General features: G+C 41.8%; 1 protein-coding gene across 1 annotated transcript in view; it reads right to left on the bottom strand.

Annotated features, from left to right (window-relative positions):
- The window catches only part of ADAM17 (ADAM metallopeptidase domain 17), a 35,895-nt gene extending 14,034 nt beyond the window's left edge, over positions 1 to 21,861 (bottom strand). The window contains exons 1-8 of the mRNA XM_072855064.1: positions 21,615 to 21,861; positions 9,235 to 9,367; positions 7,595 to 7,728; positions 6,598 to 6,686; positions 4,407 to 4,575; positions 3,457 to 3,587; positions 1,612 to 1,701; positions 407 to 520 (exon numbers count right to left, since the gene is read on the bottom strand). Of these exons, the coding sequence (XP_072711165.1) occupies positions 407 to 520; positions 1,612 to 1,701; positions 3,457 to 3,587; positions 4,407 to 4,575; positions 6,598 to 6,686; positions 7,595 to 7,728; positions 9,235 to 9,367; positions 21,615 to 21,714 (960 nt within the window). The 5' untranslated portion in view covers positions 21,715 to 21,861. The remainder of the gene's footprint in view (positions 1 to 406; positions 521 to 1,611; positions 1,702 to 3,456; positions 3,588 to 4,406; positions 4,576 to 6,597; positions 6,687 to 7,594; positions 7,729 to 9,234; positions 9,368 to 21,614) is intronic.
- Between the last annotated feature and the right edge of the window lie 3,509 nt (positions 21,862 to 25,370).

The raw sequence follows: 25,370 nt of genomic DNA, 5'->3' as shown, positions 1-25,370 counted from the left end.
AGCTGTTATCTGTCCTGCAGAGCTGTAGAAAACTAAATGAATATCCAAGTACATTGTACACATTCATTTACATAACTTGTCTATTCATTTCCCCTTTTCACAGAGAGGGGAAAACCAAGTACAATAATTTGATGAAGGTCACAAGGCAGCCGGTCTCCAGGCCAGACATATCAGGACTGCCTTTCTGACTCAGGCTGCATATTAATAATTCAAATTGGTGTGTGCTCTGTAATTATGCAATGGAGCCCTCTACCATGGGCTACAGGGCACATCAGCTAGTTTGACTTTGTGTAACGTCTACACATCATGCAAAGGAAGGAGAGGAGTTTCATCTGCTCCTACAGAGCAGCTGTATGAATGAGTAATTCTCTGAAAGGGGCACAATTTTTCAAGGGTTACAACCTACCTCTAGCAGCATTTTCACATCCCAGGCATCTTTCTTATCATCTGGGTAACTTTTGGCCATATTGTAATGCTTTTCTCCAGGTTTTACAAAACTTGGCTCATTGTGGATGATAATCTACATTTCAAAAAGGGCAACAACAATGTAGAGGAATTTTGATCAATTTTACAGCTACAGAAAAGCTTTCAATGTAATCTTAATGTCTCAATAGATCTGCAAGAAGAAAAATTCAGACTCAGCATGCTTCTAATGTTAACTTCTCAGTCTCTGCTAGTTAAGATACACTGACTACATCATAAGCAACTACACGAGCCATTTTATAGAGAAACATCAACAGTTTTCACTGTAACATTCTGCTTTGAGATGCATGTTACTCTACCAGAAAAGACCACCCAAATACAATCAGGATTTACATCTAGTATAAGTAACCGCAAACCATTTCAGAGTTCTAGCTAATCAAAACATATTTTAAAGGATTGCTACTTTCCCAATAACCCAGAATTCGTGCTCTTTCCCCCTCCCTGCCCAATTAACTCTCCTTCCTTGTTCCTTCAGACCTTTTCCCAGCAAAGGGGCTGCTAGCTTGTACCATGAATCCCCATGTTCACATCACAGCTCTTGCAGTACTCCGAGCCAAAGGATTCTTCTTCTTTTTAATGCCCTTTTCCAGATTTCTGTGCACTAACCTTCAGGAGCCATCATATAAATTGTAGCCACTACATCCCGTGTGTTCACCCTATATCAGCCTCTACACTATCATGATATCATGATGTCTAAGGGGAGTTATTAGAGCTCTCCACGCAAGATTCGTGGTTTTTTCATCTGTGTTTGGGGCTCACTCAGGCTTTGTAAGCTAAGTACTAGCCATAGACACAAACATTAAATACATGCATAAGAATATGTCTGACAGAAACAAGAATTGCTCATATTCTGGAAAAAAAGCACCTTTGAATTGAGGTTAAATATAGAAAGATTCTCCCTGAAAACTCCCATCTCAAAAGCTGCAAGGAACTGAAAATGGGCATGCTGTGTCAAATCATTAACACCGCCTCTGGCAAGATGCTATTTCAGCGTGCTCCTGGCTGGAGTTAATAATGCAGGATTTGATGATTTTAGCTCTAATCCAGATAAAATAATCAGAAACCTTGATATCCAAAACATGTTCTTATCCTTTAAGTTAGAAACCTTTTGCATAGTTCAGTGAATACCTGCTCTATCTGTATGCCGTACCCATTGAAGGCTCCATTGTCCCAGGAAGTATTTCGGTAGATGTCATCTACTCTGTCTATCAATTCAATCTATGTAGAAAAGAAAAACAAGTTATTTAGCTCCAAGCTTTCATGTAATAAAGTTCAAGACACTCGCTTATCTAGAAACACTCACTTCAAACTAAAATTGAACCTTATATAACATAATAGACATACTCACTGATCCAAAAACAACAGCACTTGGATCCAGAGACTATTATCAAATATCCCTGAAAGTTTTCCATCATAAGAAAGCAATACAAGCTTTCCCATTTATCACTTCATTTGTGTAGTGGAAAAGTGATAATATTAAGAACAAGACATCTTGGGAAATGCTTTGTTCACATACCAGTTTTCCAGGTTTCTTTGAGGGGAAGGGCAGAGGAGGGAGTTGTTTTTACTGCTTTGTTTTAGCATGATGCTTAACTAGTTTAACTGACCCAAGGCCTGCTTCCCTCTCCCAGCCAAAAACCTCTTATTTTCCTCATTATGGTTCAAGCACGAATTTCCAGAAAGACTCTTGTCAGTGCTCGCTATCAATACCTCCCTTTCCACGCTGTTGTCATCTTCTTAAAAACCACCCTCTACTACATAAGCCATCAAACTTGCTCAGAATGAAAAGTGACATTCAGAGCCACTACATAATAGTTTATGCTTTAGTTTTCCAATCACTGTGTTGTTTACAGTACACATCTACCCAGGAAACATAACGGTAGGTTAGCCTGGAAGAGTCATGCGTCAGATGCTGAGATAATAGCATCTCTGCAAATACACGAATTGAGGCTCCATTACCTGGGGAATGTAAACATTTCTGGGGACAGAAAGGTCAAAAAGCCAGCAAAGATGGAACAGAGCGATTAGCATTTCAAAGATTCAGGCTCAGACAGAGACTCTTGACAAACAACAGGTCCCCAAAAGTGGTTTCATTTGGTTTTGTCTTGAGTCCCCAAACCCATACTCTCCACTTCTGCTGAAAGGCTGTGGGGCAGGCATTCTATTTCACAAAAACTTGTCAGGTAGACAACCCCATTGTACTAGTTTTGGCTGGGTTACTTGGTAACCATTACACATGATGGAGCCCTGCTTTCCTGAGGATGGCTGAACACCTGCCTGCTGATGGGAAGCAGTGAATTAATTCCTTATTTTGCTTTGCTTGGACGCACAGCTTTTGCTTTACTTATTACACTGTTTTTATCTCAACCCAGAGCTGTCTCACCTTTACCCTTCTGATTCTCTCCCCCATCCCACCAGGGAGGAGTGAGCGAGCGGCTGGGTGGGGCTGAGCTGCCTGCCAGGGTCAACCCACAACACCCCTGTACAACCAAACGAATTGTTTACTGCACCTGCTTCAATTTTATCGTTCTGGACAGAGAATCCTGGAAGAATTTGGGGGGGGAACCACCCATACAAGTTGCTTTTGCCTCTCATATAAGCTTTAAACATGCTTGAACTTTAAAGATGCTTGGATCATTTGCAGTGGAATTAAAAATCCAGGAGATTCTAAAGCTCTGACTGGAAAAAGAACATTTCTTAGGCAGAAAATAGCATAAGCCACAAGAAGTACGTGAAGGGAATGGATTTGGTTATAAATGAAACTTGAAGACTATTTAACTACAGTATCACCATTAGAAAATATTTTTAAAGCATGATTTAGCACTTTTCCAGGTAAAAAGCACACACAGTCATGATGTAAATACATATGCTGTAGAAAAGTAGTATAAGCTATATGTTGTTTTACCTACTGAATCACTATTTTTTTTTTCCTCCATTTACTCCAGCAAATTGCAACAGAGTATATTTACTTACCAAATAGTTTATAGTAGTACTCTCTTCCCCACGGCCCATATACTTGAAAAAACGATGATCTGCCACTACCAACATCTTGCACGTGTTTTTGGAATTCTCTGGAACAGCTCTTTTCTTCCGATGGATGCTCGCTAATGTGAACATTTTAAATACAATTAAATAAACACTCAATAAAACTGCTGCTGCTGCGTTTATTACCCTTATTTAAGACATGAATGTGAGTTTGGGTGGGTTTTTGGGGAGAGTGGGGGGATGTTTGGTTTTGGGGTTTTTTTTTTTGTTGTTTGTGTTTGGTTTGGTTTTTTCCTTATTTTTTTAATAATTATTCTTAAATTTTGTCTTCATAACAGTCCTTAAACTTGTTGTAAGGAAAGGAACATATAGTAGTGAAATTGAGCTATTCAACAGATTTACCTACAGAGCTTTTATGGTCATCATCTCAACCTTAACACCTCTCCTCCTCCTGTTCCTAGTCATTATCCCTATCTCTGCTGCCACAGCTGAGGACAGAGGAAAGAGGGACCCAAAACTCTCAAAAACCCATCATAGCTCAAGATGGATTCTTAGAATGACCACCGAGGCCAAACAGGTCCTGCTGCACAGTAGTATAAAGTTGTTTTAATGTTCGCCTACATTGCTGCCAGCTATCACAACAAACACTACTTAGGCCTGATGAAATATCTTCCTCTCCTTAGCCTACACTTTGGTAGGGCCAAACATCCTCTCAACAAGCCAGGAAGAAACAACGCCCCTAGCAACTGTTTCTTCCTTCCATCAGTTGTTGGGGCTTTTTTGGATGGGCAGCAGGCATGAAGAGGAATGCTGCTTTAATAGTTAAACTAGAAGTAGCGACACGGATTATTGCCCAGGTTCTGATCTTACTTGCTTACACAGCCAGGATTCAAGCATTCATCTCAAAGATGCTGCTCTCCCAAGGTACGGACACTTACCCTCATTTTGATTCCTGTCTTCCAGTCCTTTTGGCAACAGTTCTTCTTCGTTCAGCTTTAAATAACCACACACTTTGGGGGACTGCAATCGCGAGAAATCTTTAATATCTTCAGATCTGTAGACCAGCAGTCTTTCATCTTGCGCATTATCTACAAATCTCCACAGTGGCTGACAGCACAAGAAGAACAGAAATGCAATTCGTTAGGAACACAGTGAATGCAAAGACTAAGTCTATATAAGTGAAAATTATATTTGTGTACCATCAAATCTCCACACCTTTATGCGTGTACACACACACAAATACATTGGACTACAATAATTTCACCCATGGCAATATGTCTACTGATAAAATTACATCCCCAAGAAAGCCAACAGGATTCAGCTCTTTTATACTACACAGGCATCCAAAAATCTAATATCATCTCAATAGAGCATCAGCAGCCACCCGATAAGGCTGTAGAAGAGACAGGATTTTTCTTCCCCTCCAGAATATGAGCAAGCTGAGGCAGCATCTCAGGCTTCTCCACTCCCTCCATAATAGTATGGAGACTGGCACAGCCAGGGAGGAGGTGCTTAGACTATGCTAACAAACCTATTGACCAGAAGCACAGGAGCTGGCAGATATCAGAGAAGAACCAAGTACACAGCAGAACACAGTCTTCACAGCAGACAGCAGGCTCTTCAGCGTTCAATAGTCACTTATAAGCATGAAAATTTCTCCAAAAGCAAAGAAAACAAGAAAACCATGAAGTCCCATGGTTCTCCTAAGTCCTATAGCGGATGCATACTGACTATCTTTTTTTTTTTTTTTTTCTTTGGGCAAGACCAAATAGTACAGACTGCCCATGTCCACAGTGCAGAGCACTTGGGTCTGGGTCTCCTCTGGCCCTTAGGTAGTGGCCTTTCAACTTCAGACAACTATTATTTAGCATATTGTGCTTTCGGTTCACAGCAAAAAGGTCCTGAAATGCAAAGGCTGTGCTTGCCCTGCAGCCATGTGTCTATAGTGCAAAACTGAGGGGACACATTTTGCATCCTAGGGCAAGGCACGAGGGCACCAGGGGTTTATACGAAAGTCCGCAACCTTTCTGAATGGTGCAGGAGGAACATGAAAGTAAAGGAAGGCAATGGTGGAGTGGTTTTGTCCACGCTGCCTTTTGGGAATGGTCTCTGGCACACACCATCTTTGGCTGTGCACGGGCATCATCTCATCCAGGGCTGGTTAGGGGCCAAAGCTGACCCTGGGACACTAACAGCTAGGCAGTGTGGGCAAGCCAGAACCTCCAAGCCACTGCCTGCCTTTAGCTGTACAGATACAGCCAGTGAGCAGCAAGGGGGTTGGCTACGTGGGGAACTGAGATGTGCTTATATTACTCTGGACCACAAACACAAAAATGCTTTAAACCACAATCAAATGGCTACTACATGCTCTTAATGCAAAACACAAGCACAGCAGTTTGGGTATTCCAATCACATTTTCATACTTTAACATGACTGGATTTCCCAGGTTTACCCATAACTGCACATCCTTGGGTTTGAAGACATTGTATTGTTTGAATACAATATCCATATAACACTCAGCCATAATTACTGCTATTCAGCCATTCTAATACAGCTTATGTCTGGGAATATACTGCACTGAACAACTCATTAGGATAGTCTCTAATTATATATTTGTTGAATATTTTTTTTAAACCAATACTTTAAAATAACACAAGCAATGAAAATGGTGAAAAACAGAAACAAGGGAGCAAGGAAAAATACCAGATTTTCAAATAAAGCTCTAAGAATGGGAAAAATTCCAAGATGTAACAAAGCCAAAATTTTAGAAAGCTCAACAGACCTTAACTCTGCTCAGAAGGCTGCACTTTGTTATTCTAGAGGACATGGTCGCCACTAATTACTAATGTTATACCATTTCTGTTTCTAAAACCCTTTCCTGTTTAGAACATTCCTTCTCCCTGATGTATCTAAAACATGCAAGTGTCAGAGAATGTCACTCACTGATAAAACTCAACACTTGCGAGATTCAAATTGGTTTCACATTTCCCTCCCTCCTCACACCAAAACAAACACCACCACCAAGTCTATTCTGAGCTACAGGGTGTCAACGTGACTAACTAGAAAGAGAAACACCCACAAGGAAAAAGAGATGATTGTTTGAATATTGCTTTCAACCGTAAAGCATACCTCTATATTGTATTCTTCTCCATCAGTATTAATTCTTACTGTAAAGTCTTCATCCCCAATATGTGCCACAACCTTGGAATTATGCTCTCCTTTAACATAAGCAAGGAAAAATGAAATTAATTCAGCTTTATTTGCATGCACTCCTGCACAGACACCTTTTTTTTTTTTTTTAAACTGTTTTTAAACTTCAAGCCAAATTACCTTCCTCAGTCCCTGAAGAACACTATACTGTCCAGTTTAAAAAAAGAAATAAACCAGCACTCCCTCCTCAACCTGAACTTCTGAATGGTCATAGTGATCAAGACTCAGATTTAACTGATAATTTTGCAGAAGGTATTGAGATGGCTGTGGGGATTAGTAATAGGACACAGAATATTTCTGCCAACAAAAGCAGCTTGCATCTTACTACTATCAGACAGCAGTTTTATGGCATCAGCTTGCATTCCAGTGGAAAAGACTTTCACCACATCACAAAGGCAACGTAAAAATCAAAACAACTGAGCGGAAGAATTAGTGTTGGACTACAGTAGAGCAAGATACCCTTTCTTTACAGAAAAGTAGTCTACAAAGAACCATCTTAAAGTCTTTTAATATAACAATCTGGGCCACACTGCATCACCACTAACTACCTGGGCTTTGTGTTCTGAGACAAGGAATATTCAAGTCCTACATTCCAGTTGGAATTAAAGCCACCATCATCATTTAAAAAAAAAAAAAAAAAAAATCACAGGCTGCTCCTTGAGTAAATTATACCTTTGTGTTCTGCCAAACTAAACAGAAGAGTCCTATCTTAGAACCTTGGTGCAATAGCTCAAAGAAACCCCAAATCCACCACAAAAACAAAACCAGAAAACCTGAGGAGCATGAGAATTAAGTTTACTTGTTCATCCTAACCATATCTGATGAAAAAGAGAGCAATACACCATTTACTTTGGCCAAGAGACTCGTGCAAAGCTGTGCTTTCTCAGCACTGACACACAGTCTAGTCCATACTAACCAACAACATGTCCGATGAAAAAGTCTTGCCATTGAACACGATGCTCCTTTTCCTTGCCTTCACCATCCACAATTAATGCTTGAAATTTTTCTGAAAAGTGTTCAGCAGTTGCAGTTAAGTATAATTTAAAGTGCCTGTAAAAGAATTTACTTCCATTTATTTTTAAGCAAAGTATACATATAACAGATACATTCAACTTCCATTTTACTGAGGGTCCGAAAGAAGTTAGAAAGCATTAATTCTGATAAGTAGGCTAGAAAAACATATACTGTGTAATTCATAACTGTAAATATTTTTAAAGCATCAAAGATGTTTAATAAAAAAAACAAACCAAAACAAAACAACAAAACAAACCAACCAACAAAACCCAAAATCCAAAACAGTCACGGTTTGCTTACGATGCATCTTCTCTATTTGCAGTCAAGCTAAACCAGTTACTGGTAACTATTTAAAGAAAATCAGACCAAGGAATTTGTTAATCTATTTTAAATTAAATTATCTTAAATGTTCTTATTTTCTGAAATAATACAGTCAGAAGACCATAAACAGAAATCAGAACTCTGTAGATTTTATGATGTATTGTCACAAAAACTAAAGGCTATCCCAAGAAGTAAGTAGAGAACCTTCTCTGAAAGGAGCCTCATGGGCTCTTGGTTTATGTGGGCTTTGGGTCAAAGATTTTTTGGTATGCCCCTCTGCAATTATTCTGTAATTATCATTGGCAGTATTGCAGCCTCACCATAAAGTCAGGGTACATGAGGCAGTGCAAAACAAGGACAGCCAGAGATCTGATCCCATTAACCTCTTATACTTGCTACTCAAAAATTACTCCCTCTAAACATTTAGAGATGCAAAAAATATGCACAACTTGCATGACAGTTGTAGTTGTAGATGACAGATGAGGAAGGCACAGGAGAACACAGTAGACAAAGATGTCAGATGAACAAAATCAACCTACACTTGTTAATATAAAGCATTATTCTCACCCTGCTCTCCTATTTCAGATTCACAATTTCAGCACTAAAATACCTGCAAGGCACTTTTCTGACACTCAGAATAAAATCCCTACAACCTTCATGCCTGCTCTCTTCTACGTCTCCTTTCCCTTTCACCTGTGCTTCTATTTCCCATCTTATAAAAAAAAAAAAGATTAAGTGTTTTATTGAATGGGAAATTTACACTCAGTAGGAAGAGGATTAAACCTCCATTAAAAAAACCCAAAACAAAACAAAAAACACAATAAATCTCTTGGGCAACACACCACACACACTCCCCAAACTGAAGGCAGAGATTTTCAAGAACCAGAGGACAGTCAAGAAGTATGACAATGCTGCCAGATGAGGTCTCAGTGGGATCCAACCCAATCAGTGGAAGCAATCTTCATGAAACTAAAGCTAAGAACAAAGCAAAAGAAATCTTAAGTCACTGCCACTTCAGCAAACAGAGTAATACAATGCAACTTATTTTTCTGTTTCCTCTGAGCCTCTCTGAAGTCATATAACCATGCAGATCACTAACTTAGAAGAACTGGCCAGTCATGACAGAAAACAAGATAACTATTTGTGGGTTTGGAAGTGTACATTATTCATCACAAACTGAAGGAAAATATTATGCTATTTCATTGCTGATTATTTAATTACCTTTGCAGGGCTGAAAAACTTAAGAGCCTCTCTACATGTGTCTCAGGCTGCAGGTCCCTCTTCTTCAGTGAGTGTTGCTGGATGCTAGACTGAGAAAGGATGTCGTAGTCTGAAAGCATGGACTCAATCGTGTCTGGAAGAACAAGGAAAGTTTTAGTTTCAAGAGACTCTCTCTTTCACAAATGCACACATAAAACAGCAAAACAGAGCTTCCCATTTCAACAGCAAGACCACAGTTTGCTCTAATTTTAGGGTAACTATTGTACATTTCTGTAAAGGTGCATTTTGTGTAGGCAAGTAGAAATCATATTGTGAGACAAGACATGATCTGAGAAGCAAACAAAGAATTTAGTTTGCTTCTTATAGCAGTTTTTGAGCAACCAACTCATCATTTTTACTGCCACAGCTGTGCAGAGGTAATACCCTCCCTGGCTGCCCCTGGAAACTAAATGGGAGAGAACATCCCCACTTCTCTGGAGTGAATCACGCTCCTCCTCACCTGCTGGTCCCCATCCAAGTCTGAGGAAGAAAATAATTTAACCTAGGAAACTTCTACTAAATTCACTGCCAATCAGGACTGCATTGACTACCTTTCTGTCCAACAGTAGCCAGAAAACAGACGTCTGCGTAGCATAATCAGTCAGAAATAACTAAAGAGGCACCTCATATGAGGCACCTCCAGGTACCCTGGTTTCCCAATACCTTACCACCGTGCAAAACTCCTTTGATTTCCCTACTCAGAACATGAAAACTTGTTCAGAGGAGGGAGACCAAGGGCCCAAACCCCTATGGGGAGCAGCACACAAATTACAAATTCAGGTCACTATTCCGTAGATGCTTCCACCATTAACAAGTGCACAATGCTGGCTGCCAACAGTGTTTGACTCTTGCTGATAAAGCCTCCTGCTGCTTTGTAAGGCATCCCTTTGCCAGGAGCACCCACCCGCACTCCTCCTCTCTGGAGCACCCAGCGAGACACCTGACAACCACCTTCGCTGATCAAGCTATTTACAGCCTTAAATAGAGGCCCTTATTCCCACATCACCATCTTCCTTCTCTGCCAGAGGCATTCACTCTTTTCACTGCACCAAATGAGGAGTCAGCTGTGTTTTACAAGAGGCAGAAGTGCTCATCCAGTCTTTATTAAAAAAATTCCTCTTTTTTTCTCCTCCATTTCCAGTTGTGCTTCTAAACCAGACATGATAGCTACCAAAGTGGGTTTTCATTAACAAAGACGGCCTTCCACTTCTTCAGAGCCCCTGATCACTAGCTTACACCACCCAGCCAAGTAACCTCACACATTTTATTGGACTTTTAAGTAAGCAGCACCACTAGTAAGCTCAGTGTTACTAGCTCTTGTGCAACAAGCCAAGATTGCCCACTTGAAATCTAAATTGGTATAGCTCCTGAAATTTTTTTTTTTTTTTAAACCTGACACTCAGTACCATCATTTATCCCCAAATACATGTCTCTAAAGCCCAAGAAAGCCTTTAAGAACAGGTGCACTCTTTGGACCAAGGCAAGAACCTCGCTTTTTCTTTTGCGAGGGGGCAGGTGGGGAGAATTAACCACCAGTGTATGTGCACACATGTGCTTGTGTACACTGGAAGTGAGGGACATGCAGAAACAAAGATGACCCTCACAGCCCTCCTGGCCTTGCACCAGACCTCCCAGCAAAGTGATGGATAGGCAACACGGCTGCCTTCTCGTGCAGCAGAAGCCACCGAGCGGCTCCCAGGCTTCTCCCTCCCTGGCTGCCCCTCCCCTGCCGTTGAGCAACACAGGAAGGGCAGTGCAGTTGCAATTTCCTGATTTCTGTTTACAACCCACAGGTCGAGAGCACCTGCAATTGATTACCATGCACTTTGGGTTATATGCAAAGGCAAGTTTCCACCACCTTCCTTCATGTTGTGGTTTTTTCCCCTTTATGTGCCCAGTTGCTGCATGTCAGGCAGCACCTTCATCGTTAGCTTGCCGCATGCTGCAGAGGTGGTTCACTAGAAACACACAGTGAGCAAACACCTAAAAACCCCCAAAACATCCCTTTTCTTTAAAAAGCCCGTTATAAGTCATTGCTTATGGTCTGGCACCTGCCCTCATCCAGAACCACCTGGGAGGAAGGTAGGGACAGGCAGGGACAATCAATTCTGAAAAAAACTCATTAACTGTCTATTCCTAAATTATTTTAATTAAACCTGAGATTCTTTCAACACACTCACCTAGAGCAGACCCCTCAATTAAAGTCAACATTGATATACGGGATACCAAAAGTTGGTTCCTGATACAGAGCAAGTGTGTGGTACGTGGGCCATGAAGCAAGAGAGGTGTGATACCACCACTGCACTGCTCAGGGACTTGCCAAGCACAATGTCAGCCCAAGAGGCACAAGCCCAACTGCAAAACACTACTCCTTCTGCCCCTTTCCACCTCTGCCTGCAAAGTACAGCCCAGAACCAGGGGAAGGTCAGGTCAAAGAGCAAGAAGCAGCTGCCACTATGGCCAGACAAAATGTCTCAGTTTCATGGCAAGAGAACTGAGAAGTCTGCTAAAGAAATTAGTTTTTTTTATTTGGTAGGCAAGGAGAACTTCAGAAGTCCTGCTCCACCTCAACACACACAAACACCCTTCTGGAAATGCCTCACAGAGACACGGGAAGGGTAGTAAGAACAAGACCTGCAGAGTTGATGAAGATGAGTAAGATGATTCTGTTAAAGTAACAAATGAAACACAGGACACTCCTAGTTCCTGTAACCCTGAAACAAGAATGCACTTGTTCCTATTTCCTCTTATCCTTCCTAAATTTGTTTGCTTTTAAATCTTTACTTATGTCACAAGTAAAATTAAGACATGCTGCTGCTAGACATAAATCTGTGAACTAGTTCAGGTATCAGACAGATGTGGAAAAAATATATTGGTAATACACTGAAACCAAACTTTTTCTGTAAAGTTTTCGTACTGTGAAAAATTAATCCATTGTCATGGCTTATTGAAAATAAAAGATGAAATGTCATTATTTTAAACAAAACACAGAACTGTACAGAGTCCAACTGTACAGCAGTCTGTGGATGGGAGTCACAGCAAGCGTATTCTTGACTACTTTTTATTCAAGTTTAATAATCATCCTGGCATTCCTTCCTCATTATCTTCACTATGGTCCAAGAGCCATTTCCCATGGGCTTTAACAGCACCAAGCTGACTCAGGTTTTCCCAAACCACTTTCCTGTGGTTTTTTGCCTTCTGGCCCCTCCTAGATTTCTGCATTCCTCTCTTTTCGGAGAAGGACACTTTAATTTCATCCTCCTATCCCAAACATTTATTTATTTATGATCGCCAGCCTTCACCTCATTGCACCTTCTCCTCTGAGGGGGGGGACCTCGCCAGAACATACACACCTCAGGTTTGTAACAGAAACTGGGAAGGAACATCGGTGACAAAGATGATACCCCAAAGTCCTCAAGGAGAAATCCACAGCAGTGACTTTACCTCTGCTCCCAGCTTTGAACTCACGAACTGCTCCCTCCTTTTCTTCCACCTTGTTTCAAGGCTAAAAGCCTACTGCCACTAGCCTTTGCAACTTGTAAGACACAGGAAAGTATCTTTTAAGTAAATTATGGGCCAGTACGCATTGCAGCAGGCTACTCCAGCAGCAAAGAGCTCAAGAATGTGCTGGGCAGCAGCTTAGCTCACTGAGTTGGAGGCCACCACATATTTTTTAAAAGAGGTTTCTCTTCAAGTGCTCAACTACCAATTCAAATACCAATGGCATCCTTCTCCAACCAGCTCAGCTTTCATAAGCAGAACAGTAAATTCCCATTATCTCATGCCCAGCCTACTGCCCAGAAAGCAACAAGTAAATGTGGCAAGTCAGCCATTTCATAATCATTCTTTTGAACCACATTATTTATAGAAAGGTTAAGCTTATCTAGAAGCATGAAGTTTTAACACAGAAGATGTAAACATAAGATCCAACAATATTTAAAAATATTACTTTCAGGATTTAAAAATTACCACAAAAACATCAGAGGGGTTTGCAGGAATGATTGCAGTTATTTCTCCAACTATCCCAAAGGGAATAAAAGCAGAAATTTGACATAAATAAATCTCCTGTCAAAAGGAACTGGGATGGGGTGACAAGCCTACAGAGAGCAGCCCTAGAACAAGGACAGCAAACATGCCTGGGGAGGAGTTTGCTGTGTGACTGTTAAATCATTGGCATCTCCAAGTCTGTAAAAAGGGCTCCAGCCTGTATTTTGTGGGGCACTCGTTGACTACAACCCAGGTACTGATCTCGAGCTGATTTCCAATGGATATCAAATGCTTAACAAAAGCTTGTGAGCAACTAACTAATAACAACGGAAGGGCACCATATTCTTTATTGTTGTTATTTATTTTTTTATTCTTCAAATGATGCTCCTCTTCATACATAAAAATATTTTAATTAAAAAGTAACCAAATATAGTAACTTAAAATATAATTCACAGCCTCAGTCAGAATTTGGACCAGGAAACACAGACTGTAGTCTTTCCAACCTTAACCATATGAGCTAAAGCAAGTCTCCATCACCCTACATAAAACAGCTGCCCTCGTGTTTGTGGTAACAGCCGGTTACCGGCTGCAATATAGTGGGATCATTTGACTGGAGCACCATTTCAGGGAGGGCTAATGGAGAAGGCCAATATATTCATACCTCAATATATTCATACTTCAACTGGGCACACAAACTGTCTTCACCAGGCAAGAGGTGATGCAGTCATGCCTAAATGTTTATGGGCACCTTCTCTAAACAGTTTACACTGCTTTTAGGAGACTGCTGATGAAGAGGACGAGTTGAGGAGATCCATCTGTGGGAAAGCTTTTCCATAACAGCTCATTAGACATGCTGTTAAATCGTTCTCCAGTACATCTGGTATAGAGCCATTGCCAAAGACAGAAAACAAAGTGAATTGAAACACCCATGCGAAACAGCCTATGTTTTTAACAGTTTAGATCAATCATGTTTACCTGTTTCCACCAAAGAGTGGCTGCTGTTTTGCTCATCAAGTATACGTGAACAGAAGAACTTGTGTGAGAAACGGGTTCAAAGCAAGAACCAAATCTATGTCAGCCTGCTTATACACTGTAACAGGATAAAGGTTTACACTCTATTTAAACACATTTCTAGACAAACCTGTTAGTAAGAATGGCCAGCCACATCAGGATTGCTGAATGTTTTAAAAGGCATGTTTTTGACTCAATCCCAACTGCACCAAACTTGCTAAACCATGTGAGAAAACAAGGTGCCCAAATTCAGTTAGTCACCAGCACAGCACAGACAAAGCCTCGGGGTACGGTTACACAGACCTCGCACTGGGAGGTAAGGTAGGCTACCCATTTACTGTCTAACAGCTACTCCATGGTATACTTTTCCTGCAGTACACAGGGTAGACTGCTCTGTACTTACCACACATTGAGAAGTGCCCAATGATAGATAACCATGAAAACTTAACAACCTACAAAACACCCTTTAGCTCATCTCAGGAAAAACTTGTTCATATAGCTACACCCTTATACTACTGCAAAGTTTTTTTCCCTACACTAAAACAGACATCTGTTTCTGGACAGTGCAAGTATGTCCTTAAGGGTGCAAATTCTGTTTAGCAGAAGCCGTACAGATAATGAAACTGCTATTCCTGGTGGTTTTGAATACAGTTGAATACCCCCAATGGCTCCTACATGTTACCTCACACACTTTCAACCTTGCAAATTTTCTCCTTCACTAAACACAATTTAAATAGGGACCAGTGAGGAAAAACATTTATTCTGTTGGACCTGTTATTAAATAACTCAGTCTGTTCTATCAGTGAAAGCAGAAAGCACTTTTTGACAAAGAGAATGCAATATCCTGCTCAAATATTGACATTATAAAAAATAAGGAAGCCCCCTGAATTAACATCCTCATATTCAAAGTAAAACAAGGGCAATACAGCTGTCTCATCTTAAACCAGAACAGCATCATATGACTCAATGCTCAAAAAAAAACCAACCCCAAAATCACATGCTTTCATATATCCTGCAGACAAGAACAGCCAAGTCACAGGATGTAGTCTTCTCTGGAAACAGATCATTTGTCTGGCTCTCCAAAACCTGTCAGCCTCACTACTGTGCTTAGATACCATACCACAAAATCCTGCTGTGTCACAAAATAAGTTTGAGTGGAGATGATTCTAGGTAGAGGCTAATTACTGCCTGGGCTACACTTCCGAGACCAACCCTTTCTCCCCCAACCACAGGCAGAACTTTACGATTTCAGTTAACAATCTGAAAAGGTGAGAAAGGAAACCAGTGAATACAAGGGATACCATGTTCTTGTTCAACACCTCAGTAATTACGGATCAGCAGCGAGTGGGTGGCAGCTATAGGTGCCTCCCTGCATAACAGAGCCCCCTTCCCACCCCTTAGTCCATGTACCTACGTAGGTTAAAAATGCAAGTATCGAGAAAAAAAAAACAACAAATAATGCATATTAAGAGCAGCACAGGAAGACAAGGATGGATACTGTGAAGAGATGCAGGGCATGAGTGACAAACACAGGCTAAAAAGCATACAAGCTGCAGGCTGTCAAGCAGTATATTCGCATACATCTGCAAGAATAAAAGACATCAGGAAGACCATCAAAACCATTGAGAGGGCTGCAGGATATCCCCAAAACAAGCAAGTTGGAGTGTGGCATATGAAATCTGTAGAACAGGACAGCAGGAGGTACTGCTCTTTGTTAAAGAAACCTGTCTTGGTTAACCTTTTATTACACATAGCAAAGGACTTCCCTTGATCAGTCTGGGAAACAGGCAAACTCGGACTCCTGCAGTTTATAAAAAAGCTAGGGGAAAAAACAAATCAACCTGTTTTATAACAGAAGTTAAATATAAAGTTCTATCTCAAAGATAAATCTCTACTGACTACTAAACACATAATTAAATCCTGGTGTAACGTTAGAGTGCAATCAGGAGAATGCTGTGCTGAAGAGCTGGCTGGCTGTGCTTCCTCGCTCAGCCCTTCCAGCCACAGAGCAGAAAGCCATGCTGGGGCTTTTGCACACACGCAAAAAAAATTCCGGAGTAGCAGAAACGTGAAACTGAGATGAGTCACTGCTGCTATCAGCAGTGAACAGCAGCGGTGAAGTTGTCAGTTTTTACAGTGTGTGTGGGGGGGAAGGAAAATAAAACCACTCCAAATCTTGAATGCAAACAAGAGCTTTACTTTTTGGCTGCTTAAAGGTCAGACCAAATTGGTGCCACTGAAAACCAAACTCACACTGAGCACTTGATTATGTTCTCATTACAAAAATCTTGCAATAGTGAAGGGTAATTCTTAATAATTAGAATTTAATCTAGTGTTTATATTCTTAATTTTGTTGACTTTGTGTACTTCTCTCCAGAATTACACTTTTATCACTTTTCCTTTTTTTTTAATTTTTCAGTTGTAAACAGAAACATTGACCAATTCACATCAACAAAAGAAAACAAACCCAAGAAGCGTACTTTAAAATCTTGATACTAAGTACCTCCATAGAACAGACTGCCAATCCACAACACAAAAATCACATTGATAATTTGCATTCAGTAAGGCCATGTCTACATGAAGCATTTGCTGCTGATACGGAGACTAAGTGTATAGAAGACTGTATTTTTATCACTTAGCCTGTAATACCACCTATGGAAACACTGCATCTACAAATTCCTGCAATGATTTTGAAATAATCCCGCAGCATCCCAGGCAGGTATCACATGCTGCTATTAGGCTGTGTATTCTTGGATTCTCCTCCATGTGGTACATGGTGAGATACATACTCAACCTTCAGCTTGGAGTCAAACTGCAAAACCAGCTCAATCCAAAACAGTTGTCTTGCTTCAAAGGATATTAAAATGGGATAAGAAACAGTAAGAAAAATGGCAGACTACAGTAGGAAAATTAGTCATTTGGCCCTTACCTAGGTCTTGCCTTAGTCTCCAACAGATGCTTCAATCCAGAAGGACAAAGTTTAATCTTGCATAAGGATTTTGTCACTAATTATCTCAGTGCACACTCTTGACACTGAGCTAAACTTCCAACCCCTTAACTCTTCAGCAGCCAGTTATGTTCCTGGCCTTACGGACTTCCTGCGCTTTGTCACACCAAGTGTGAAGTAGAATTCAAAACTGACTGCGAATGATTTTATGCTGCCCTCTGTATCACTCAGTTCCCCCAGTTTATTCATCAACACCACTATCATTTGGTTTTTTTCATTCAGCAACTTTTAAGTTCTAGTCTTTTGATGTGCATTACCTAGGTTTGTACCAAACCATTTATAATGGGTCATTTCTTCAGCTTGTGCAGTTTGTTTTGAGTTCTGGGTGGTATTTGAGCAGTGTAGAGAAAAAAAAACAATTCAAGCCCAGGTTATCTGCCTCAGATTTTATTAGTGCAATACAGCAGGTAGAAAAAGACCACCAGTGAGTGATTCAAAGAATATCATCTGCCCAGGATAGGAACAGCTATCTTATTTCTTTTAGCTCCCTGCCTAGCTTGTGATAAAAAGATCTCAATCAAAACAGGTAACAGTAGAGTAAGACGCATTTTACATATAGACTCTATTCTTGGCAATCCTGGATACATGCTGCTTAGTGGCAGCGCACTACTAACACCACTGTGTATTAGTAGTAAAACAAGTTCAAGCACTTCTTTAGATATATTCAGTGATATATTCAACAGCACAGAAGCTGGGTATTTGCACTGCTGTTCTTTTCAAGTACATTAAGCCCTGTTATCATTCAGATATGTCTGAGCTCCAAGACAAACAGGATTAATATTTAATAGTTATAAAAGGTTATCTTCAGATATAAACAATGGAGAGAAAAAGATGTTTAAAAGTTGACATCAGATTTTCAGAGGAAAAACTATAACAGTCATTGTATTGACTAGTAGAGTCACACTTCTCCCAGAAATTAATCCCTGCTGTCAATGTTATTAAAAAGAGCACCGCTTCCAGATCATCTGAAAGCCACAAACTGAGATTGATTTCATCCCTCACCTTGAGCACAACCACTACCACCCCCCAACAGGGCAGGTACTTGGACAATCACACTGTGAGCTAGTCCAGGGAGCGGACTCCACAAACAGAAAACACCCGAACACAGACACCCTACCCCTTACCGGAGGAAAAAAAAGGGCAATTAGCTTCCAGGCAGCTTAGCTCCATGAATGTGCTCACAGGAATGGGGAAGGGATCAGAAAGCTAAGGCCAGGATTGTGGCAGTCCCAATTTAGATCAGTTTAGACTGCTGGAGCACCACACCCTAAGATTACTTCAGCCAAGAAATGCTGGGAAATTACCCCCATCTTTTTATCTACTTATTCTATTCTTTGTCAAATTCTACTTTTCACTGTATAATCATTTTTTTCCTTCCTGAAAAACTGAACTTTTAGAGAAACAAGCAAGAAAGTTCTTAATAGAAATCACAAAATGTTAATCCTTGAAACTTCCTTAAAGATGCTGCTTGCCAGAAATCTGATTTCGGTTCACAAAACTCAAGCTCTGTGGTTAAACAGAGCTCTCAAAATAGCAATGTTGAAGTTATTAGAAGGAAAAGATGGTATTTTGGAAAACCAAGCTGTGTGTAAGATGAGGACAAGAGAACTCCAGCAAAAGATGAACATAAAACCACAGTAAAGTAGGCCAAGATATTTTGAAGAGCAGCTTGTAAAAGGCATAAAGCTAATACTTGACATAGCTTTTATTATGTCAAAAGAAACCACCCAGCTAAATAATCAAAGGGGCTTGTAAAACAAATAAGCTGCAAAGATGACCCCAAGAATGGATGCTAAAGGCATCTCAGTAAGAGAATAATTGACCTTAGCATTCACTGCAGAGGAGACTAAAAAGATCCCTGAAAGCTTGTTTTGATAGGATGAATCTAAAGACCTGCCTCCAAGACTCAAGAAAAGGGGCTTTAGAACAAGCCAAGAGAATGAGCAATAAGTCAACAGGACCTGAATGTATTAACCCAAGAGCTATGAAGCACTGAAAAAATTAAACTGGTCAACTACTAATCGTGGTATGCAAGTACGGTGCCACTGGGCTTGCTGCAGATGGCCTGAAAGGTGCTAAGTGCAGGACCAATTTCCACTCCAGGTATCATCTAGGGGCCTAATCAACAAATATGCTCAGTGTCCCTACCTGACAAACAGGTAATAACAACAACAAAGTGTGAATTACTAGACCTGTGGCTAAATAAGATACTAGGGAAGTAGTGCCTCATATACATCAGCATTCTGAAAGAACGAAGCGTGTGGATAAATGTAACAGTTAATGGAGCATACCTGGATTTCTCAAGCTCCCTCACAAAATGCTTTTATATATTGAGTTTACTGAATGACAGAACAAAATGTTTGATGAAATTCAGTGTGTGAAGGTCTGAAATAACACAAGGAAAATAAATCCTCACTAGATCTACGCACAAAAGTATTTCAGCATAGTTATTACCACTCAAAAATAAAAAATTAAAAAAGAAAGAGATCTTGGAGTTACTATTAAACAACAAAAAAAGGCCAAAACACTACTCAGGAAGAAAACAAAACCAAAAGCATTCATCACTATAAATCCATGGTACCTATGTATCACAAATACTGCCTTGCAGTCCTGGTCATACATCTCAAATAAATAAAAATAAAAATCCAATACAAATAGAAGTATATAAACAAAAGTAACAAAGACCAATAAAATCATGATATTTTTCCCATACTAAGAATTATTATATAGACTAAGATTTTCCCACTCAAAAAAAAAGAGACAGATTACAAAGGAGACAAGTGACATAGATCTGTAAGTCACTAAAGGTGTGAAGAAAATGAGTAATTCTTCCATATTGACCATTTCTGACAACAGAAACAGTCAAGTTTAGAAACAGAAAAAAGGAGTTTTTCCTCCATGCAGTATTTCATACAATTGAAGAGCTCATAGTCCAGGCATGGTGGTATGGATGCCAAGAATACAAAAGCTATCAGATAAAGATTACACAAATTCATAGCAGATAGGCCCTTTAGGAGGGATAAAAATCTGACAGCCCAAGATGCAACCTTTGTTTGATGAGCTCCCTGACCTGCGTGACATTGAAAGGACACGCTGGTTTTGTTCTGTTTCTGTTACACTTCCTGAGGCATCCACCACTGAACCCTATCCTTCCCAGCTTCCTGCAGTCACCAACTGCTGAGGTCTGTGCAGAACCACAAGTCCACCTCAGGTGCAGGAGAGGAGGACAGAGGCACAGCCTGGACGCCTGTCAGGAAATCTGCCGAGAGATCTAAGCAAAGAAAGGGGACTTGAAGCAGTCACCACTAGCCACGCCAACTGGAAACAAGACATCTGACTGGGTAAGACATGACCACCGCCTCTTGCAAGAGCTTATCTGCCATTTTAGTGATAAGCTTTTGCTTATCGAATGGAAGTTTGCAACTTCTTCACTCCGAAGTAAAAGTTTAGATGCAAAACTAAGTTTATGGAAGTTAAATAAAGCAACGGTTCTCCTCTGTGTTAAGCTTTCTAGAAGTCACACAGAATCACAGAATCACACAGGTTGGAAAAGACCTTTAAGATCATTGAGTCCAACCGTAAATCTAACACTACCAAGACCACCACTATACCATGTCCCTAAGCACCTCATCCAAATGTCTTTTAAATACTTCCATTCAGCTCCAATAGCTTCAGGCGCTCTCTGCAACGGTGACTCTCCAACCAGAACGATGAAGAGACACCATTTATATGATTAGCCTGCCTTAATATAACGCAAACTCCTGTGAGGAAAACTCCATAGCAGACCTCGAGTGTGAAGACAAAGTTGTCTCATCACGCCCCTGCAGAGAGCAATGGCCCCCAAACACTGCCCATCAATGATGCCTTCAGCTAAAGCGGGACCACTGCCACACGGGAGGGGACAGGGCCTACACGGTCTTCAGGGACCCCCACCCCAGGCACTCCCCAGCGCACACCAACCCACCTGGAGGCAGGCACAGGAACAGGCCGCGGCCTTGCCCACCGCTATGGGCCGACCTTCAGGCGGGTGCTCAGCCAGGCCACAGGGTGCCCAGCTCCTTCCCGTGCCCCACAGCACCGGCCCTGCCCCACATCCCTCCCCCCATTCCCCTCCACCGCTACCCTTGGCAGAGGTGGGTGTGCCCCCCCGCCCCATGGGGACGGTCTCTCTCCCCACCCCCCCGCCCCTCGGCAGTGGTCTCTCCCCCATCCCAGACATCATCCCATCACTACCGCCCGGCAGAGGCGGGTGTGCCCCTCTCTCCCCGCCCCGCAGCAGTGGTCTCTCCCTCACACCCCCTCCCGCGGCTGCCGTGGTCCCGCCCTGCCCCCTTACCGTAGCGCTTCTGCCGGCGCGGCGGGCGCCCCAGCGCCTCCAGCCCACCCGGCCCCCACAGCAACACCAGGGCAGGGACCAGCCACAGTCGGGGCCTCATGGTCCGGGCGCGGCTCCCTCCTGCACCGTCCGCCCGCTCGTTCACATCCGATCGGGGAAACTTCACCCTCCGCCCGCCTCGCAGCCCCTCGCGCCTTGCCGAGCCCGCCGCCCTCCTCGGCCCGCACCCGGAAGTGCGGCGGCTACCCGCGGAGCATTGTGGGTGCGGGCGGGGCCGCCATCTTAGGCGGCGGGGGCGGGCGCTGAGGGGAGGCGAAGGGAAGGGAGGGGAAGGGAAGGGAAGGGAAGGGAAGGGAAGGGAAGGGAAGGGAAGGGAGGCGAGGCGAGGCGAGGCGAGGCGAGGCGAGGCGAGGCGAGGCGAGGCCTAGTGGGGGCCCGGCTGCTGCGGGGAGGCTGCGGGGACAGTCCGCCCGCTCTCGGCGCGACGTGGGCGGTGCCACCGCGGCTGCTCTCTCCGGCAACGGCTGCGCTGTGAGGGCGTGAGGCGCTGGGGGCAGCGTTCTGCCCCCCAAGGGCACTCGCTCTCTCGGGCATCCTCACCACGGCGCCCTTACCGGTCTGCTGGAGGGGAACGGGCCTCCCGTCTGGCCCCTGGAAAGGGAGGGGGCTCCGTGTTTCTGCAGCCCCTCTTTGGGGTGAGCTCGGGATGCAGGCCCGCCCTGGACTCACGTCTTCTCACACACACAGCTATGTCTTATACAGTTGTGTTTGCAACTCGTGGAAGATAAGTTTCCTCTCAGTACACGGGAGTGGCTTTAGTACATTAGCTTTACTAGGTTTTGTGTAGTTTTCTTAGCACGACTGAGGATTGTTTGTGGCAACCAGTACAAAAAATGGGTGATGGGTCTGTGAGTCATTTTTCCCAAACAGCACACCTTACTGCGATAAAAACATATGAAGGTGTTACTTGGGTTACAGCTGTGCTGTGTGCCAGTTAATGTTTTCTGAAATCAGCTTGATCTCTTATCTATTTGCAGATGCCTCTAGCAAAGGTGGTTGCAAGTGACGTACTCAGCAAAAATGGAGAAAAACCCTCACCATCACCTATCCTGCTTTTTGCCACACTGTTCATTAGTTAACCTGAGACACTTAAATAGCTCTTTCATGAGTAATTATTCCTTATTCAATTTTTCATAAGACACATTGCTTAAACCAAGAGTGTATGCCTCCCAGTTTCTTGTCCCCAAAGATGAGAAGATTATAAGAGGCCAAACAGCTGGTGAAGCTTCCAGTGGGTCCATTTCGAATTTCCAGCAATTTGCATCTATTGACTCCCTAAATCAGAGGCAGCGTCTTCTTCCTTAGCAGCTCTCAGTGTATCTCCTCCAGATGTTTGTACAGTTGACCCTCTACTGCTTGTAAACTTGTAGCATCCTTAACACCTTGCAGCAGGGAGTTCCACAGGGTAATCACATACATGAAGAATCACTTTCTCTGCTTTCAACGTGACATTTCCTGACCTCATTTGGTGAGCCCTGCTTCTTCCTTTGGAAAGGACAGTGAACAATTTTGCTTTCTCCATGCTGGTCATCACTTTATGGCATCCATGAGATGTCCTTTCAAGTCTGATAAGGCTTCTCTTACAGACTGACAAGTCCAAGTGAAATTTAGTTGTTCTTTTGATGGAAGGTGTTTGTTGCTACTCTATGAACTTTTCCAATTCTACTACTCCTGTTTGTGGTGGTGGGACTGGAACTGCATACAGTGTTCAATATAGGGGCATACAGTGGATTTATAAAGTGGCATAACAATATTCCCTATCTTGTTCTCAATATTGTTCCTAAATATTTCTAACATTCAATGTGCTGTTGATCTCCACTGAGCTGCCATTGTCCTACAAATAATGTTAAATTTCCAAGATCTCAGTCCTGAAGTGTATGGGTCAGTTCGGACACTGTTATTCTACGTGTAATGTAGAACTGTGTTTTCCCCTCGTGCATCACTTTGCATCTGTCTGTACTCACAATTATTTATCATTTTACTGCCAGTCACTGAAGGCTCAATTCAGTTGCCCATATGTAGGTGTCTAGTGCTATTTCAGATGACAGGGTGTCTTACTGAGGCTTCAGAAGGGCATGGGTCTCCATTAGGTCCTGTGCCAGAACCATTAAGATGTCTCCCATATCGTAGAGCATGAGTGTGGGTAAATGAGCCCCGTGTATTGAAAGGTCTTTCTGCAATTCTTCTCAGCCACACCTTTTCTTTCCTTCCATTACTAACATGATACCATCAGCAAGCTTTGTCTCGTCACTCCTCACCTCCTTATTCAAATTATTTATGAATAAGCACAGAGATGTGAAGGTGCATTAGTGACTTCTTTTCACTGTGAAAACTGACCATTTATTCTTAGTCTTTTAAGCACATTTTAATCCATGCAGGGATCTTCTCTCTTATCCCATGGTTGCTTAGTCTCCTTAAGAGCCTTCGGCAAAAAAGCGTTGAAAGTTTTTCAGTAATCTCAGCAAACTTTATCTCTCCAATCCCTCTTATCCAAGTGCTTGCCGACACCTTCAGAAAATTTCATACCAAGTTTATAAGGCAAAACTTCTCTTCCCAAAAACAATGTTGACAAATCCCATGTTGACCTTTCCCTAGTAAATCGTATCTGCCCATGTATGCACTAATGCAAGTTGCTACTAATCTGTGCAGATCAGGTGTCAGTTTTAATGGTCAGTAGTTCTCCAGCTTTCCCGTAGAAACATTTTTTTTAAATAATGTAACGTTTGATACAGTCCACTCCTTAGATGCCAAGACAGTTTTAAGCAAGAATTTACACAGCAGTTAGAATTTCAGTTATTGCATCCTTGAGTTTCTTGGATAAACACCAGCTAGTCTTGAGAATCTGTTACTGTTCATTTTGTTTACTCTTAATTCATGAACCTTTTTTTAAGTCAACATTTCAGTTTGAAACAGATCGAAGAGAAGGCCAATGATGAAGTGTTCCAGCAGAGGAACACAGACACAGGAAGTTCTCTTAGGTTTTCCACCATGGCCTTATCATCTCCAAGTGCTTCTTTTATACCCAGTTCAGTTGGTGGGATTCAGAACCTAGCAAGCTTCTGGCACTTGGTACAGTAAGATTATTGAAATTCTCTCAAATCCTCTTGAAAAGGATTTATTGTTGAGTTTTATACCTTTTCTAACTCTTTCCTTTGATGTCATTCATGAGTTCTATCGTAACCCTCTGAGGCTTTTTTTTTCCGCAAATGAAAAGTCTTATTTTGGTTAGTCTTCCTTTGTGTGGAATTATTTCATATTTGTGCTTGTTCTAGTTACCTCTTTCTGTATTTTTTTAGATATAGTATACCCATTCTGAAGTATATAATATATCTTTTTCCTCTGCTCATGTCTTAGTTCTAGTGACTTTCCTATTTTTTTACCTCCGCTGAGTACAGAGTTGAGATTTCAGATAGTTGATGTTCCACTAGCTTTCCAAGATCTCTTTCCAAAGTAGCAACAACTAAACAAGTGCTCATCATTGTGGGTATTTGGTGAAGGTTATACTTGGCATTTATAAACATCCGTTTTCATTTGCCATTTTGTCAGATGTCATTTAGTATTGCAGGATCTTTCTGCAACTGTTAGAATCAACTTTAGATGGAACTTTTTGGAATAGTCTTGTTTTATCTGCAAACTATTTATCCTTATTTTCAGGTCATATATTGAACAGCAGAGGTCCCAGTACAGATGCACTTT

This window comes from Ciconia boyciana, chromosome 3 (genome assembly GCF_034638445.1).
Source record: "Ciconia boyciana chromosome 3, ASM3463844v1, whole genome shotgun sequence".
Classification (NCBI taxonomy): domain Eukaryota; kingdom Metazoa; phylum Chordata; class Aves; order Ciconiiformes; family Ciconiidae; genus Ciconia; species Ciconia boyciana.
This window is presented reverse-complemented; position numbering and strand designations above follow the sequence as displayed.